At 46.0% G+C, this 18,093-nt stretch overlaps 1 protein-coding gene across 14 annotated transcripts in view; it reads left to right on the plus strand.

The window, feature by feature from the left end:
* CPNE8 (copine 8) overlaps positions 1–18,093 on the plus strand; it is a 276,759-nt gene that overhangs the window by 160,639 nt on the left and 98,027 nt on the right. For all 14 annotated transcript variants that reach the window (XR_010589758.1, XR_006174072.2, XM_005286837.5 and 11 more), the window contains one exon: positions 4,581–4,642. Coding sequence is in view for 12 of the 14 variants with exons in the window: in XM_005286837.5 (XP_005286894.1) it covers positions 4,581–4,642 (62 nt within the window). In the remaining 2 variants the exon portion in view is untranslated. Of the gene's footprint in view, positions 1–4,580; positions 4,643–18,093 lie in introns of those variants that run through there.

Genomic DNA, 18,093 nt, shown 5'->3' on the forward strand with positions numbered 1-18,093 from the left:
TGTAATGTAAGTACTGTGTTTACCAATCATCACATTTACTGTTTGCCACAACCAAAAAAGTCTCAGCTTTGCCCAGTTTAAAAAAAAAAAAAAAAAAAAGCTAGGTAAAACCAGTAAAGCTGTAAAGGCCCCTTTAAATTAAAAAAAAAGGCCAAGTGTAAAAAAATCGTCATTAACAACATCCAAAAATGGCAAATTAAAAACAAGGTAATGTTGCAAAAATTGGGGAAGGCAGCTCACACCCTAAACGTTAAGTGGGTGGGTCCGTACTCCATTGTAAATTGCATCTCCCCAGTAGTATATTAGCTTCAGCTACCCGGTAAATCAAAATGTGTGCATGCCAATTAGCTCAAAACATATGTTTCTCCCTTGGTTTCTGGTCATGGCGTCATGGGCCTCGCTTGTAAACCAGCCACCTGCCTGGACCATCCGGGTTTCCAACTGTCCATAAAATTATCTAAATAATCATAATTATAAAAAAAAAAAAACCTCCGAAGGCTCTCCCTAGCTCAAGCTGCTAATGGGGCCCAAGCCACAATGTGGCAAAAGGCTTAAAAAAAAAAAAAGTGCTTAAAAATAATATATATCCAAATAGACACAGCAGGGTCAGAGCAAAATACCTGGTGGGTGGCCCTCCCAAACCTCCCCTAAACCGCATAAAAACAAACCCTGTTCCTCATGTGGTGGCCTAAAGCAAAATAAAAAGCCTTTTAACAAGCAATAATCCCTAAACGCAATATTATTGTTGTAGCCTTCTCACTACAAAATGTTAATTCGGGGTCAAGGGGGAAAATGTCACAACCCAATGACCCCCTCCCTCAGGGGGTCCCCTGGGAAGGCAAATCAGCATTTTATGTTGCTAACGCTGTTGAAAGCATCTCAAGGCATTTCAAAAAGGGTTAAAGGTGTAAGTGTAAAGTAAAAAATTCCTTTGCAGGTTGCAAAAGGCCAAAAAAAAAAAAAAAATCTGGTTAACTCAAAGCCTCAGCTCAGTCCAAAGATAAGACGCAGGCTCCAGTCCAAGGTCACGGCACTCAAACAAACTCTATGCAGCCAAAAACCCTGCAGCCACTTCTGCATCTTGCGACCCCAGCCAACCATAAAAAAAGGGGGGTCAGCTGGGCAAAACTGCAAAAAATTGCAAAACTCGCAAAACAATAAAGGCCAGCAAAAAAAAAAATTGCGTTGTCCCTAAAGCCGGTGTGTTTTTAAAAAAGCTAAAAAAACCACAAAAAGCCAGTTTAAACTGGTACAAAAAGCACAAAAAACAAAGGCCCCTAAACAAAACACCCCCCAAAAAGCTCAAAGCTTTAAAGCCCTCCCAAAAGTAAAAGCAAGTCAAAAATCAACAGCAAACCCTTAACGGCCTGTGCACAAAACAGAACTCTCATCCACCGTTCCCCCTCTTCTTCTTACGTTACACCCAGGCTTGGCCAGCCATGGGCTGTGCATGTGTAAGTATAAAAGCGGATTAGGGCATGGACGCTAACGCTTTTTTCCTTCCTCTAAGTAACGTAAAAAGCCCCCAACACTCACTGCTGTTATTTTAATAATAAAACTTTAAAACTTAAATCCTTGCTCCTTCATCTCCTCCCCTAACAATCCTACCTAATCACCCAGCTCCTCAGGCAAATTAATAACAAAAATCTGTCACAATACCACCAAACGTTTTCTGAAAGGCCTCAACAACATTTACCCCGGAATCCTCACTCCCACTCCACCTTGGGACCTCAACTTAGTTCTCCAGGGCATCACCAGACACCCGTTCGAACCATTAGCCACTTGCTCACTTCTCCACCTGTCAATGAAGGTGGCCTTTCTAGTTGCCATTACATCTACAAGACAAATGAAGGAGCTAGGAGACCTCATGACTGACCCCCCCACACACAGTATTTTCCGAAGATAAAATCACTCTCAGACCACATCCCAAGTTTTTACCAAAAGGTCGCCTCTTCGTTCCATCTCAACTAGCCCATCTACTTACCAACATTCTATCCTAAGCCACATAAGGATAGACGAGAATCCATGCGCCACACCCTGGATGTTCGCAGGGCCCTGGCTTTTAACCTAGATAGAACAAGGTAATTCTGCAGGTCCCCAAAATTATTTGTTTCAATCATGGAATGATCAAAAGGAGACACCATTTCCAAACAGAGGCTCTCCAAATGGATTTCAAAATGCATCCAACTGTGTTACCAGCAACAGAACCTGCAGCCCCCTATGGGGATTCATGCACATTCCACCAGGTCATTGTTGACTTTGATAGCTTTTCTGAACAGTGTTCCCATCGCGGACATATGTAGAACTGCAATCTGGGCCTCTGCCCATACATTTACACAGCATGGAACATCTGATGCATTATTCAGACTCATCCCGTATTATCCTCTACCACGACTTCAACTCCAAAGCCCCTCCTTTCCCTTGGAGGGCACTGCTCTGAAGTCACCTAAAGTGGAGCACCCAGAGGGACATCACTCAAAGAAGAAGAGAGGGTTATTCACCTTGTACAGTAACTGAGGCTCTTCGAGATGTGTGTCCCTGTGGGTGCTCCACTACCCTTCCTTCTCCCCTCTACTTCAGAGTTTCACTCTATGCTCTGCAATAGAGAAGGAACGGGGGAGGGAGGGAGCGAGCAGAGGGAAGCGTGTCGCACAGTGCCAGTTAACCGCCTGAGGCAGCGCAAGACTGGGACTGTGCATGTGCGACCCAACCAGGCACTGCTACCAAAAATCTCCGATTACAAGCGCGGGGTGCTCAACACCTAAAGTGGAGCACTCACAGGGACACACATCTCAAAGAACCTCAGTTACTGCACAAGGTGAGTAACACTCTTTCATTAAATCTATGCTAAAGAGAAATATTCAGAATCTGATAATGAAGTTTTGTTCGGGAACAGTCTCTAAAAGAAAAAGTATAGTTATTTTATATGTGTATGTTATCATCCTGGCTTTCAGAACATGGTCTTCTTTTGTGCATGTTAAGTATTTTGACATGTGCATGCATGCAATCCTATTTGAAAAGTGCACCGATGTATGTTTGTGCAAGCAACCATGATTGTGTATCAGATGAGGCTGTCTTGTTACCCTCTGTCTCAAGTTAAAATGTAATTTTATGGGACAGTGTTTTGTATTTTCTCTGTACTGGGAGGACCTAGTGTGCTTTTGGTAGCCATTAAAATAACAGTAGTAATTTTCTTCCCTGTCTGACTCCCTCCCCATTCTCTCTGCCAATCCCATCCTGATAATCTGCCTCTGTATTGCTCTCCTTGCTCCTTCAGCCCCCTGCCCTCCACACTCTCTCCTTCTGTTTCTATCACAATCCTCTTCCAACTCACATTTTCTGTTTTGCACTCCATCTGTGGCCTCTCCACAGTATGCTTCTGTGCCTCTCCAAGTTTTCCTTCTCCCAAACCCCCAGAAGCACTAAGGCTAGGTCCACACTACCCGCCCGATTCGGCAGGTAGAGATTGATCTTATGGGATAGATTTATCGCGTCTCATCTGGATGCGATAAATCGATCCCAGAAGCGCTCCCCAGTCGACTGTGGAACTCCTGCTCGCCAAGAGGAGGAAGCGCTGTCGACGGGGGAGCTTGCCTGAACCGCGTGGACCCGCAGTAAGTAAACTTAGTTCAATCTAGGAAACGTCGACTTCAGCTACGCTATTCTCGTAGCTGAAGTTGCGTTTCCAAGATCGATCCCCCCCGCCTCAGTGTGGACCACCCCTAAGAAGAGGTGGATTTATTCACTGCAGGCTGCCTCACAGCCACTTGTAAAGGCTATGGGAAAACAGTACCCATCTTATCTAGTGTACACCAACACTAGGTGGCCATTTTTAATATGGGAGGTAAAATTACATTTTAAACACAAGTGCTTATGACAACATGAACAGCTTTAAACGACACCTAAAATAGTGATGCTTATAGTATCATGAAAAAAAATGGGAAATTTTGTAATTACTTTGTACAAGGGAAGAAGTAAGTAGTCTGTTGGTCACAAACCTTTTGTGCACAAACAATTTATCACTCACAATATTACTTAAATTGACTGATAATGGAGCAACATGATTTAATAATTGACAGAAGGGCCATAAATATGATAATGTTCAATGGGAGTATAAATTGAAATTTGCACATTGCCTTTAAAAAAATCACTCTTTCAAAAGACTGACATGCAACATATATAGATAATTTAATGTAGCTCTTTAAATGAAGTTGAAGTGCTCACATAAAGGATAAACTAGTCTTAGCATCTGACATTCCTCTATAGCATGCAGTGACCCACGCCACACTTGTTTTCTACCCCACATGCAGTAAAGTTTCCTTGAAATTTTCTCTTGCCTCCCTGCATCCTTCACTTAGTCTAGAATAATACAAAGTCGTTTAAAACTCTTCTTAGATTTCCAGGCTTGTCCCATGCCTTCCAAAAGGGATTTATGAATTGCTTATCTTTCTTCCCTAATATTGTAGGAAATGATACCATAAATATAAGCCTTGAAAATATTGTACATTAATTTTCTACTTGTATTATATTTGATTTGAGGAATGACCATGCTTGCCTGATTCTGTTTTACTTGCTTTCAGGTAACATTGCTTTCCTTCCTAATTGAAACAGAAGTTTCATTCCTCGACTATATTAAAGGCGGGTAAGTGATCCCTGCAAACTTTTCCTGTTTTCCTGTTTTCATTATAATTCACTAATAACCTGTTTACATTCTTGATAAGTAATAGTTCTAAATATCCATAAGAATTGCTTTACTTTTTTCATTTTAGGGAGTATTGATAAAAAGAACTTTTTTATGTAGTTAGGTATTTATGTTTTGTTTTGGTAGGGTTTTGTTTTGTTTATTAAATGTGCTTATATCTGTGTTTGTATTCACGAAGTCAATGCTGAATAAGTGTACCTTCCACTTGGAGTAGAAGGTGGTAAGGTTCGTGATGGTTCATAGTTTCTGTGGAAGTTCATTCCACAGCCTCGGGGCTGGCCCTCAGAAAGGGCTAGCCCTCAGAAAGGGCTATCTCAGACACACACGAGTGCCATTGTACCTGAAGAGTAGAGTTGTTGATCATGGTCCTCACCCTGGAGTTTTAGGCAATCTTTTAGGTATCCCGGAATTAGACCATTGAAGTAGCTTGCTTATTAACTAATTTGAGAATGGATTGAAGGTATAGTCCTATGTAAAACGCATTGCCGTAGTCCAATGTCGAGGTGACAAAGGCATGGATAACCATGGTGAGGTCAGCATTAAAAAGGCCAAATAAATAATGAGATGCACTTAACAAAAATTGAGCGTTAGGAGCAATTTAAGATACTACAAAACATTCTTTCTCCTCCCTCCCCTCGCTCCCAACATTAGAACTAATTCTCACTGTCTCATTTAGTTGTTTCCCCCAGCCTTTTAGGCCTAAGGCATAACCTGTCTTGTCTGGATGGAATTTCAATTGCCTATCCTTAATCCATGCCCTGTCTTACTAGACACTGTGTAACCTGTTACCAATACCTTGGCAAAGTCAGAAGAGGCAGAAATATAAAAGTGGGTGCTGTCTATGGGGAGACCCCACTCCACAAGTTTAATAACAGTGCAGTGAAAGCTGGCCCTTCTCCCAGAGTCCTGATTGGCATGGCGTGAACAAACAGGAGAAACTGGGGCTCCATCTCCACAGAGCTCTTGTTAGATAGAGAGATGGCAGGAAATCCCACTCCAACTTGTTGCAACCTCTCTTGAGAAGAAGGGATGGCAGCAGTGGCAGAGAATGGACATGCAACTGCCTCTGCTGCAGGGACATGGCAGGCTGAGAGTCTGAATCCTGTGATAGAGTACAGGCCCCAAAGGCTCCTTAGCATTTTGCCTCTGTGAAACTTCACCATGCTACACATGAGGATCAGCCAGAGCCTAAAGTAAGGAGAACCCTAATCAGTGGCTGATGCTGGGGGAGATGACATTGGGTCTGTCTTACTGATCAAGCTGAATGTTTGTTTGTTACTGATAAAGGTGTTGGGAGTGATTTCTTGATGAATTTCTGCCTCCCCAAAGGGAGGGTTCTTGATTTGAAAGTCGTTACTAGAAAATATAGCCCTACCCCATCAGTTTTCTGAACGCATCGCAACCCATAGTTCTTCTTCGAGTGCTTGCTCATATCCATTCCATTAGGTGTGTGCGCGCCGCGTGCACGATCGTCGGAAGATTTTTACCCTAGCAACACCGGCGGGTCGGCTGTGGAGCCCCCTAGAGTGGCGCCTTCATGGCGCTGAATATATACCCCAGCCGACCCGGCGCCCCCTCAGTTCCTTCTTACCGCCCCTGACGGTCGTTGGAACTGTGGAGCGCTGCTTAGCTGTTCTCCACTTTCCCTAGCTTTTATTGTTGTATCATAGTTGTAGTTATAGTTATAGTCTCCCCCCTTTCTCCCCCGGCCGCGGGGCCGGGCTCATGCCCAACGCTCCCGGCTTCAAGCTGTGCGCCTCCTGCGCTAAACCTATGCCCACGAGCGACCCGCACGAATCTTGTCTGAAGTGCCTGGGAGAGTCACACCAGACAGACAAGTGTAAAATCTGTAAGGCCTTTCGTCCGAGAACGAAGAAGGAGCGGGACTTTCGGCTCAGGCAACTTCTGATGGAGGCGGCTCTTAGCCCGGACGCTCCTTCCACGAGCAAGGCCCCGGCACCTAGCACCTCGGTGCGCAGTGCCCCGGCGGCACCGGCTGCGACGACCACGCGAGTGGCGTCAGACAAGCCTCCCCGGCACCGGACCTCGTCGGCACCGCAGACACAGCAAGTGCCTCGGCGCCGGTCCTTATCCCCAGGGCATAAAAAAGCCCATAAGACGGGGATATCAGTGCCGAAGACGCCAGCTCCCCCAGTGTCGGGGGTAGAGCCGCGTCCACCGGTGGAGCAACGGAAACAGTTGCCTCCGGCACCGTCGACTCCGGCGCCGAGGCCGTTGAGTCCGGTGCAAATAGCGTCTCCCCCCAGGCCGGCGGTGATACAGTGCCTCCCGTCGACTCCAGAGACCTTCGCGGCGGCGAGAGACTTAATAGCTCTCACGGAGCCGGCACCGCCTCAGCCACCGGCACCGACTGCACCGTTGACTCGCCCGGTCCAGTCGAGGGGGAAACCTGCTTTGATGCGCCCACCATCACAGGGGCTGGAACCTCGGCACCGGTCCAGGTCCCGAAGCAGGTCCCCACGCCGCTCGCAGTCCCGGCGCCGAATATCGTCTCGGCACCGGTCGTACTCGCGGCCAAGACCTACTTCGCGGCACCGCTCTACGTCTCGGCACCGCTATGATCGTCGGCACCGATCAACGTCGAGACGTAGTTCTCGGCACCGCTACGGTCGGCGCTCGACGTCGAGGGGTCGCTCCCGGCACCGGGCATACTCCAGGTCCTCGTCGAGGTCCAGATCCGACTCCCGGCACCGACGAGGTCATCGGCACCGGTCGCGGTCCCGGCACCGATCGCCGGCACCGCGCGGAGATAGATCATCTCCGGACCGGCACCGTGCGGCACCGCAGCCCACCGGGATGGTTTCATCTCTCTCGGCACCGCCATGGCCGTCTAGATCGGTGTCTCGCTCCTCGGAGGACTTGTCGAGATCGGCATACCCCCCTCAAGGGCGCGCCGATGAACAAAATTTCGGCCACTGGCAGGAGATGGCAGAGGACCAATCTCATGGACCATCTCACTGGTCGTTTTGGACCCCGTGGGCATACCACCAAGAACAAGGGGCTCCAATACCATCGACCTCTCGCTCGGGTCACTCGGTTAGAAGGGCCCCAGAATCCACCATCTCTCGGCCTCCGCCAGGAGGCATGGAGGCTTCGGTGTCCACGCCACCCGACACCAGGGACCCAAGTGCAGGTGATGCCCCGGCCCAAGAGCAAGGGGATCAGGACCCCCCCTTGGATCCGGTACCACCGGAGGCATCCTCTTCCTCCTCTCCGGACGAGGCAGTGGCGGGCACTTCATGTACGGGTCCCCCTCCGATAGATCTTCGGGCTCACCAGGATCTCCTGCGTAGGATGGCCCGTAATATGGACCTGCAGGCGGAGGAGATAGTGGAGGTGCACGACCCGATCGTGAACATCCTTGGAGCAGATGCCCCATCGAGGGTGGCGTTACCTCTGATCCGCACGATCCAATCGAATGCGGATACGATATGGCAAACTCCTGCCTCCATTCCACCCACAGCGAGAGGGGTGGAAAGAAAATACTTTGTCCCCTCTAAGGACTATGGGTACTTGTACACCCACCCCCAACCGTGCTCACTGGTGGTGGAATCAGTGAATGCACGAGAGCGCCACGGCCAGCAGGCTGCAGCGCCTAAATCAAAAGAGGCTAAGCGGCTCGACCTGTTTGGCCGTAAGGTCTACTCAGCCGGAGGGCTACAACTGAGAGCGGCGAACCAACAGGCGTTACTGAGCCGCTACAATTTCAACTCCTGGAACTCTATGGGGAAGTTTAAGGAGTTGATTCCCCAAGAGTCCAGGGAAGAGTTTGGAGCCATGGTAGAGGAGGGCAAGAAGGTGGCTCGGACCTCCTTGCAGGCCTCCTTGGACATTGCAGACTCAGCGGCGAGGACCCTGGCTTCGGGCATCGCTATGCGCAGGATCTCCTGGCTTCAGGTTTCGGGTTTGCCTCCGGAGCTGCAGCAAACCCTACAAGATCTGCCTTTTGAGGGGCATGGATTGTTCTCGGATAAGACGGATTCCCGCCTGCAGAGCCTCAAGGACTCGAGAACAATCATGCGCTCCCTGGGGATGCATGTTGTGGGCCCCCAGCGCAGGCCATTTAGGCCGCAACCTCAGCGCTTCTACCCCCCCCCGCCTCGTCAGAGACAAGACTCGGCCCGGAGGCGAGGGCGAGGTGGTAGAAGAAGGTGGACCGGCCCTCAACCCGGCCAGAACCAGGGGCCACCTCGACCACCTTCAGGCCCCAGGCAGAACTTTTGAAGGTGCGGTCGAGGACGGCGCCCCAGTCATCCCCCAGGATCCAGCCCCCTCCTTTCGGGATCGCCTCTCCCACTTCCACCGTGCTTGGTCCCTTATAACTTCGGACCGTTGGGTCCTCCGCACGGTGGAGAGGGGATACGCTATCCAGTTTTCTTCTATCCCCCCCTCCTCCCCCCCTTCCCCGTCCCTCTTCAGGGACCCTTCTCACGAGCAACTTCTTATACAGGAAGTTTCTACGCTCCTCGCTATGGGGGCCATAGAGGAGGTTCCAGTGGAATTAAGGGGCAGGGGATTCTACTCCCGTTATTTCCTCATCCCCAAGTCCAAAGGAGGTCTGCGACCCATCTTGGACTTGCGCGGACTCAACAAATTCGTAGTAAAGTTGAAGTTCCGCATGGTCTCTCTGGGGGCCATTATCCCTTCCCTCGATCCTGGAGACTGGTTCGCCGCCCTCGACATGAAAGACGCATACTTTCACATTGCTATTTACACGCCTCACAGACGCTTCCTGCGATTCGTGGTAAACAGGGTGCACTACCAATTTGCAGTCCTTCCCTTCGGCCTATCCTCGGCCCCACGGGTGTTCACGAAATGTATGGCTGTCGTGGCAGCGTACCTTCGTCGGCAAGGGATACAGGTGTTCCCGTACCTAGACGACTGGCTGGTACGCGGTCGCACCAAAGAACAAGTTCGCGATCACGTCCACATAATAGTGCGCACATTCAACAAGTTGGGTATCCTACTCAACAAGGACAAATCCACTCTAGAACCTACCCAGAGAATAGAATTCATCGGTGCGGTTCTAGACTCCAGACGCGCACAAGCCATCCTGCCAGACAATCGCTTTTGCACCATCACGAGCCTCATCCAAGGACTCAAGGCCTTCCCAACTACCACGGTGAGGTCATGCCTTACCCTGCTGGGTCACATGGCTTCCTGCACGTACGTAACCAGGCATGCCAGACTTCGGCTTCGCCCACTCCAGACCTGGGTGTCATCAATATACCGCCCACATCGGGACAGCCTGAATATGGTGGTCACAATCCCGAACTCGGTCCTGACCTCCCTCACATGGTGGCTAGATCACAATGTGGTTTGCGAGGGGATGCCGTTTCACGCCCCACAACCCTCTCTGCACCTGGTCACAGACGCTTCATCTCTGGGTTGGGGCGCCCATCTCAACGAGCACCATACCCAGGGCCTGTGGACTGCACCTCAGCTAGCCCTACACATCAATGTTCGGGAACTGATGGCGGTGCGCCTGGCGTGCCAGGCATTTCTCAATCTCCTACGTGGCCGCTGTGTGTTAGTTCTCACCGACAACACCACGGCCATGTTTTACATCAACAAGCAAGGAGGAGCACGTTCGTCAATTCTATGCCAAGAGGCCATTCGCCTGTGGGACTTCTGCATCGCCCACTCAATCCATCTCACGGCATCGTTCCTCCCTGGAGTCCAGAACACTTTAGCGGACCGACTCAGCAGGTCCTTTCAAACGCACGAGTGGTCTATCCGTCCGGACATCATACATTCCGTCTTCCAGAAGTGGGGGTTTCCCCAGATAGACCTGTTTGCATCTCGAGACAACAGGAAGTGCCACGTGTTCTGCTCCCTGCAAGGTCGAGCCCCAGGCTCCCTCTCGGATGCGTTTCTCCTTCCCTGGAAAGACCACCTGTTTTATGCCTTCCCTCCGTTTCCTCTGGTCCACAAGGTACTGCTCAAATTGCGCAGAGACCAGGCACAGGTGATTCTGATCGCTCCAGCGTGGCCGAGACAACATTGGTACACCACGCTGCTGGAACTCTCGGTTCAGACACCGATCCCGCTTCCGTTGTATCCGGATCTCATCACGCAGAACCACGGCCGGCTGCGTCACCCCGACCTGCAATCACTCCACCTCACGGCGTGGCTGCTCCATGGTTCACCCAGGCAGAGCAACAGTGTTCACACTCTGTCCAACAGATTCTGCTGAGTAGTAGGAAGCCTTCAACACGGACCACATACTTGGCCAAGTGGAAGCGGTTCTCCTGTTGGTGCGAGCAACGAGCCACGTCCCCATTGCACGCACCTATTCCTCTTATTTTGGAATATCTCCTCTCCCTAAAACAGCAGGGGTTGGCGATATCTTCAATTAGAGTTCACCTGGCCGCTATATCGGCCTTCCATCCAGGGGAACTCGCGTCCTCGGTATTCTCTAACCCGATGGTCGTTAGATTCCTCAAGGGCTTAGACCGGATGTACCCACAACAACGTCAGCCCGTTCCGACGTGGGACCTCAACCTGGTTCTCTCCAAGCTCACAGGTCCTCCATTCGAGCCACTGGCCACCTGTTCACTTCTGTACCTATCCTGGAAGACAGCCTTCCTCGTAGCCATCACCTCAGCAAGGCGCGTTTCTGAACTCAGGGCGCTTACATCCGAGCCCCCTTACACAGTTTTCCATAAGGATAAAGTGCAGCTTCGTCCACATCCTGCCTTTCTCCCTAAGGTGGTTTCTCCATTTCATATCAACCAGGATATATTTCTCCCGGTCTTTCACCCTAAACCACATGCTACTCGCCAGGATCAACGTTTGCATTCTCTGGACGTACGCAGGGCCCTGGCCTTCTATATTGACCGCACAAGGCCCTTTAGAAAGACGACGCAACTCTTCGTTGCAGTGGCCGACCGAATGAAAGGCTCACCGGTCTCATCACAACGCCTATCCTCCTGGATTACGTCTTGCATCCGGACTTGCTACGACCTGGCAGGTGTCTCAGCACCCCACCTCACCGCTCACTCCACGAGGGCACAAGCTTCCTCGGCGGCTTTCCTGGCGCAAGTTCCGATCCAGGACATTTGTAGAGCTGCGGTTTGGTCGTCAGTCCACACGTTTACAGAACACTATGCACTAGTGCAGCAGTCCAGGGACGATGCTGCCTTTGGATCAGCGGTTTTGCACACAGCAATGTCTCACTCCGACCCCACCACCTAAGTTGGGCTTGGGAGTCACCTAATGGAATGGATATGAGCAAGCACTCGAAGAAGAAAAGATGGTTACTCACCGTTGTAACTGTTGTTCTTCGAGATGTGTTGCTCATATCCATTCCAAACCCGCCCTCCGTCCCCACTGTCGGAGTAGCCGGCAAGAAGGAACTGAGGGGGCGCCGGGTCGGCTGGGGTATATATTCAGCGCCATGAAGGCGCCACTCTAGGGGGCTCCACAGCCGACCCGCCGGTGTTGCTAGGGTAAAAATCTTCCGACGATCGTGCACGCGGCGCGCACACACCTAATGGAATGGATATGAGCAACACATCTCGAAGAACAACAGTTACAACGGTGAGTAACCATCTTTTCTTCACTACCCACTCCCAAATGGTCCTATTCAGACCTTGAACAAGAGGATGATGAAACAGAACATCTGAAAACTCATGAGATAGCCCCTGAAGCAGATTAGCAATTCCTCAATGCTACCCTTCAAGATTTCCAAGAAAAAGGAAACCAAAGCTCTTAAGCAACTCTGTCGACTTCTGCTTTCCTCAGACATGTTAGCTATGGCTTGTAGTCAATGGTATTAAAGGCAGCTGTTCTATAGACATAGATATAGATTATTTTTTTAAAGGATACCTGGAGTGAAATCCTGGACCTATAGAAATCATTTGGAAAACTCCCATTGATTTCATTGGGTCCAGGAATTCACACTGATCATTGTTGTTAGGAGGAGAATGTTGACCAACATCACTTTTGAACGGATTTAGTATCTTTCTTTACTGGAGTCACTGATACTGGGATCAAGACAAGTTGCATTTAAACATCTCTTTTTCTCTGTTATGTGGTAAGACTTGCATTTTTTAGAATTATCCCAGAATGCATTAAAAAAAATCTTGTGTAACAAAAAGAATGAGTAAAAGCCATTCATTTAATATATTACACATATATATTGAAAGTGTCCGGCATATCGTAAAATGCAAGCTGTGAATACAAGTGATTCTTAGTTACCATTATCAATATCTTACATATTTTTCTGTAAACTGAAATAAAAAATCATTTGTACAGTCCTTAACATTAGTAACTTTCATTTATAATTTTCTTTTTCCACATTGTACTATAAACAAAACAGGGTACAATTTAGTAGGATGTTCTACCTGTCTAAAAGTATCAACAGCAATATGTGTAATTTAATTTTTTATTCAAAATATTTTTCATTTGTTAGTGATTTTATACTATCACTTATAAATTCATGCCAGTAAAAACAGGATTTTGAGAAAAAGAACTCTTTAAAAAATGTATACAATATTATTCTTTTCAGATATGACATGCAAAATGTTGTCTGAGGATCAGGAATCAGAATTACTTTCTTCGCTATCTCTTCCTTCCCTTACCCAACACAGTTTCATGGCATTTAATCTTTACTCCAGTAGGCATTTTTTTCCTCATTAGTCACTTTGCCCCTATCTGTAATATGTCTCCAAATTGTGATTCTTCAATTTCATGTTGTTTCCTTTAGCTAGCCCAGGGTGATTCTGCACAAATGTAATATTGGCCTTTTTAGAAATAAACATCTGTGCAATGCAGCATGTTAAAAGTTTTTATGATAATTGATTGGAGGTGGTTAGGACGAACATTAATGAAATACTTGGCAGCTCTTAACTATAACAAATGGTGACTACAGTATTAAGTTCCTGGTTTCATTAAATTATGTTTTGAGCTCTGCTTCTTTTAAAAAGTCTGACTGGATGTGCCATTCTAGGTATCATCAATATTGTCTTTGTAAAGATGTTTGGATGAGATACTATTCCTCCAATGGCTTGCGATTTTAATTCTTTTATTCTGAGTTATACTTAGTGTTGGATTTTCAATGTACTTGGGTGTAAGGGATCTCTCTCTTGTATCTGAAGTGACATATCTGCCTAACTGGATTTATGTACTGTCATCAAGTATTGATATTAAATCAGCCACTACATCACACAGTGGTTCCCACATTTAAATAGGTATAGTATACTAGAAATTAACATCTCATCTTTCCATTCAGTAATTAGCAATACACATTCTCATCAGAAAAGTTTCAGAAGTTGTAAATAGCATTTGAAGTGCAGACCTGATGAAGAGCTGTATAAGCTTAAAATCTTGTCTCTCTCACCAACAGAAGTTGGTCCAATAAAAGATATTACCTCATCCACCTTGTGTTTCAAATATCCTGGGACCAGCATGGCTACAACAACACTGTATATTTGAAATGCAGGCAAAGTAGCCAGGGGATTGAGGTGTGGTTGAGGTACCCTAGCGCCCCAGTAATCTCTGGCTACAGGAATGCCCCTGGGGGCTGTTGGCAATTGTCATGAAATAGAACAGCCTTGAGACTACTCCAGTTTATGCAGGGAACAAACCAGCAGCCAGATGGCCCCAGGAGTTAGAAGGCCCAAATGGTGCTTTTGTGTTGAAGTCTCTAGGGCTAGGTCTACACTACCCGCCTGAATCGGCGGGTAGAAATCGACCTCTCGGGGATCGATTTATCGCGTCCCGTTGGGACGCGACAATCGATCCCCGAATCGACGCTCTTACTCCACCAGCGGAGGTGGGAGTAAGCGCCGTCGACAGGAAGCCGCAGAGGTCGATTTTGCCGCCGTCCTCACAGCAGGGTAAGTCGGCTGCGATACGTCAAATTCAGCTACGCTATTCATGTAGCTGAATTTGCGTATCTTAAATCGACTCCCCCCTGTAGTGTAGATGTAGCCTAGGTCTTATGGCTGTAAAGATATCTATAAAAATGTGAAGACAAATATAAATTGATGTTGTGATATGTCTGAGACGGGAAACAGCTTAGAGAAATGAACAACCATGTTCATCTTATTGGATGTTAACCTTGAAGCTTAATGATGATGTGTTAAATATGGGCACTGTTACCTATTTCACAGTTGATCATTTACAGAAAAATCAATGTGCTCCATCTTTAGATTAGTAGTATTTATGGGAATGGGGTGTACAGTAGAGCAACTGCTTGCTGTTGAAATTTGGCATGAGAAATGAGGAATTCAGTCCCCTTCCCACCACAAAATGTGAAGTCATATTTGGCTCTGCCAAAAGTGGGGGAGGATAGAAAGAAATGCTTTCCTTCCCAATACTACGGATGGACACCCACACTTTATTTAGATGCTAAAAGCCCTTTCTATTCACTGTACTAATCACAATGTATTGGATGATGTGCATAAAGTGAGGGGACAAGGGCTTGTGTGCAACAGCTACTTAATTATGAAATTTTAGCCACACAATTCTGGTGTGCCCCTGGAACCTTGGGGTATAACTGGGGAAATGAGATAAAACTGAGAGAGAGAAAATATAGAGTTCACATCTGGAAAATCTTCCTGATGGTAATATTGTATTTAACTATGTAGGAGTCTCCAAAGAGAAGTGATGGAAGTCCTGTTACATGGGACTTCCATGACTAGACAGGACAAGGCACAAAATGCACAGGCTGAAGGAAACAATCCTGCACCAACAAAGAGATTGACTGGATAATCTAATAGGTCTTTCCTTCTTCTAAATTCTAAGATTCTATTATCCAGTTATCATACATATAATGTGTTAAAATCAAGGGAGTTGGGGGGGGGAAAAAAGCAAACAAATATATTGTTTCAAAAGGAAAAAATAATCAAAATCTATGAAGCATCAAAATCTTTATAAAGTTTCAAATATTGAACATGGGTAATTGTCATATGAGAATTTCAGTTGTGTGTATATAATTATTACAGAATTGCAAAATCTTAAACTATTTGTTTGCAATCTCAACATTTCAGCTTCCAGTAAGGCTTTAAACATAATGTTGGAAACTTTGCCTTTAAGGGTGAGCAGTTAGCTGAATTAGACAGTATCATTTCAAACTCTTCTATAAAGCATGACAGTCTTTTTATATATTAAAAAAATTACTCTCATCCACAGATCATTTGAAAAGTAGTAAGATTGTAGTGTTCATGAATATATGTAATCCTACCTATAATAAATCATACATCTCCTTGCTCTCTCTTCTGTCCACTCCAATCAAAAACATGTTTCCTAGACATGTCTTTACAATACATAATTTAGATCAGAAGACTGGGGTTAATACTGCAAACAATATATGAAAGAATAAACAGTCCCAGCTCAAATATCTGAGTACAGCTATTTCACGTTGTGTGTGAATGTATTCGGTCTGACAAGCAATTAAAAATATTAATTGTGATTAATCGCACTGTTAATAATAGAATACCATTTTTTAAATATTTTTGAATTTTTTTACATTTTCAAATATATTGATTTCAATTACAACACAGAACAAAGTGTATAATGCTCACTTTATATTTATTTTTATTACAAATATTTGTGCTATAAAAAACAAAAGAAATAGTATTTTTCAATTCACCTCATACAAGTACTGTAATACAACTTATTTATCATGAAAGTTGAACTTACAAATATAGAATTATATACAAAAAAATAGCTGAATTCGAAAATAAAACACTGTAAAACTTTAGGGCTTAGAAGTCCACTCAGACCTATTTCTTGTTCAGTCAGTGACTCAGACAAACAAGTATGTTTTCATTTGCAGAAGATAATGCTGCCTGCTTTTTGCTTACAATGTCACCTGCAAGTGAGAACAGGTGTTCACATGGCACTGTTGTAGCCGGCGTCGCAAGATATTTACGTTCCAGATGCATTAAAGATTCATACTTCCTTCATGCTTCAATCACAATTCTATAGGACATGCGTCCATGCTGATGATGGGCTCTGCTCAATAACGATCCAAAGCAGTGCAGACTGACGCATGTTCACTTTCATAATCTGAGTCAGATGACATCAACAGAAGGTTGATTTTCTTTTTTGGTGGTTTGGATTCTGTAGTTTCCACATCAGAGTGTTGCTCTTTTAAGACTTCTGAAAGCATGCTCCACACCTCATCCCTCTCAGATTTTGAAGGCACTTCAGATTCTTAACCCTTGGGTCGAGTGCGATAGCTATCTTTAGAAATCTTACAGTGGTATCTTCTTTGTGTTTTTTCAAATCGGCAGTGAAAGTGTTCTTAAAACGAAGCTGGCAGCATTATCTCCTATAAACGTAAAGTAATAGGACTGAGTGGACTTGTAGGCGCTAAATTTTTACATTGGTTTGTTTTTGACTGTAGTTATGTAACAAAAAAAAATCTACATTTTTAAATTGCAGTTTCACGGTCAAGCGATTACCTTACGGTATTGTATGAGGTGAATTGAAAAATACTATTTCTTCTGTGTATCATTTTTATAGTGCAAATATTTGTAATGAAAATAATAATGTAAAGTCACTGTACACTTTGTATTCTGTGTTGAACTTGAAATCAATATATTTGAAAATGTAGAAAAAACCCCAAAAATATTTAATACATTTCAATTGGTATTCTATTGTTTAACAGTGCGATTAAAACTGTGATTAATCATGATTAATTTGTTTCGAGTTAATCGCGTGAGTTAACTGCGATTAATTGGAAGTCCTAGTAGATATATATGAAATAAATTATATTTATCTCCATCTCCTGCAATTTAATTGACTCTTGCCATCACAAATTACATAGCTCAATATAATGCATGTGCCAATTTCGTGGAGCAAAATAATGGAGTCAGAGCTGCAACATTTTGTGCCACAGCATACCTCTGAAATTAAAGACATATGACAGGTTGGCTTTTCAGCTGTGGTATGTTACATAGATTGTGGCATTCTTCAAGGCAGGCTGGACTGGTTGGGCAAGGAGACTGAGACTAGGAACTGGGAGATCGGGGATCGGAGGCCTGAGCTGGAGGGATGGAGATGACATGGGCTTTGTTGGGCAAGGAGATTGGGGCTGAGAGATGGAAGGAGTAGGGGAGGCAATAACTGATTGGGCATGGAGACCAGGACCAGGAGCCGGAGAGAGACGATTAGGAGATGGTGAGGAAAACTATGTGGGGGACTGGGAGCCCGTTAACAAGGGAAGGACTTATGATGATGATATATGAGGAGAGGGTAGGAGACTGGGACTGTGGATGGTCAAGGAGCCTGAAGATAGGAACCAGTGTAAAGGTGAATGAGCTTTGGAAAGGGAAAATAGATCTGACATGAGGCTGAGGTGCAGAGGCAGAAATGTGACTGTCTGGATAAAGAGACTGGGCAAAAGACTGAGGGAG

This window comes from Chrysemys picta, chromosome 1 (assembly GCF_011386835.1).
Source record: "Chrysemys picta bellii isolate R12L10 chromosome 1, ASM1138683v2, whole genome shotgun sequence".
Classification (NCBI taxonomy): domain Eukaryota; kingdom Metazoa; phylum Chordata; order Testudines; family Emydidae; genus Chrysemys; species Chrysemys picta.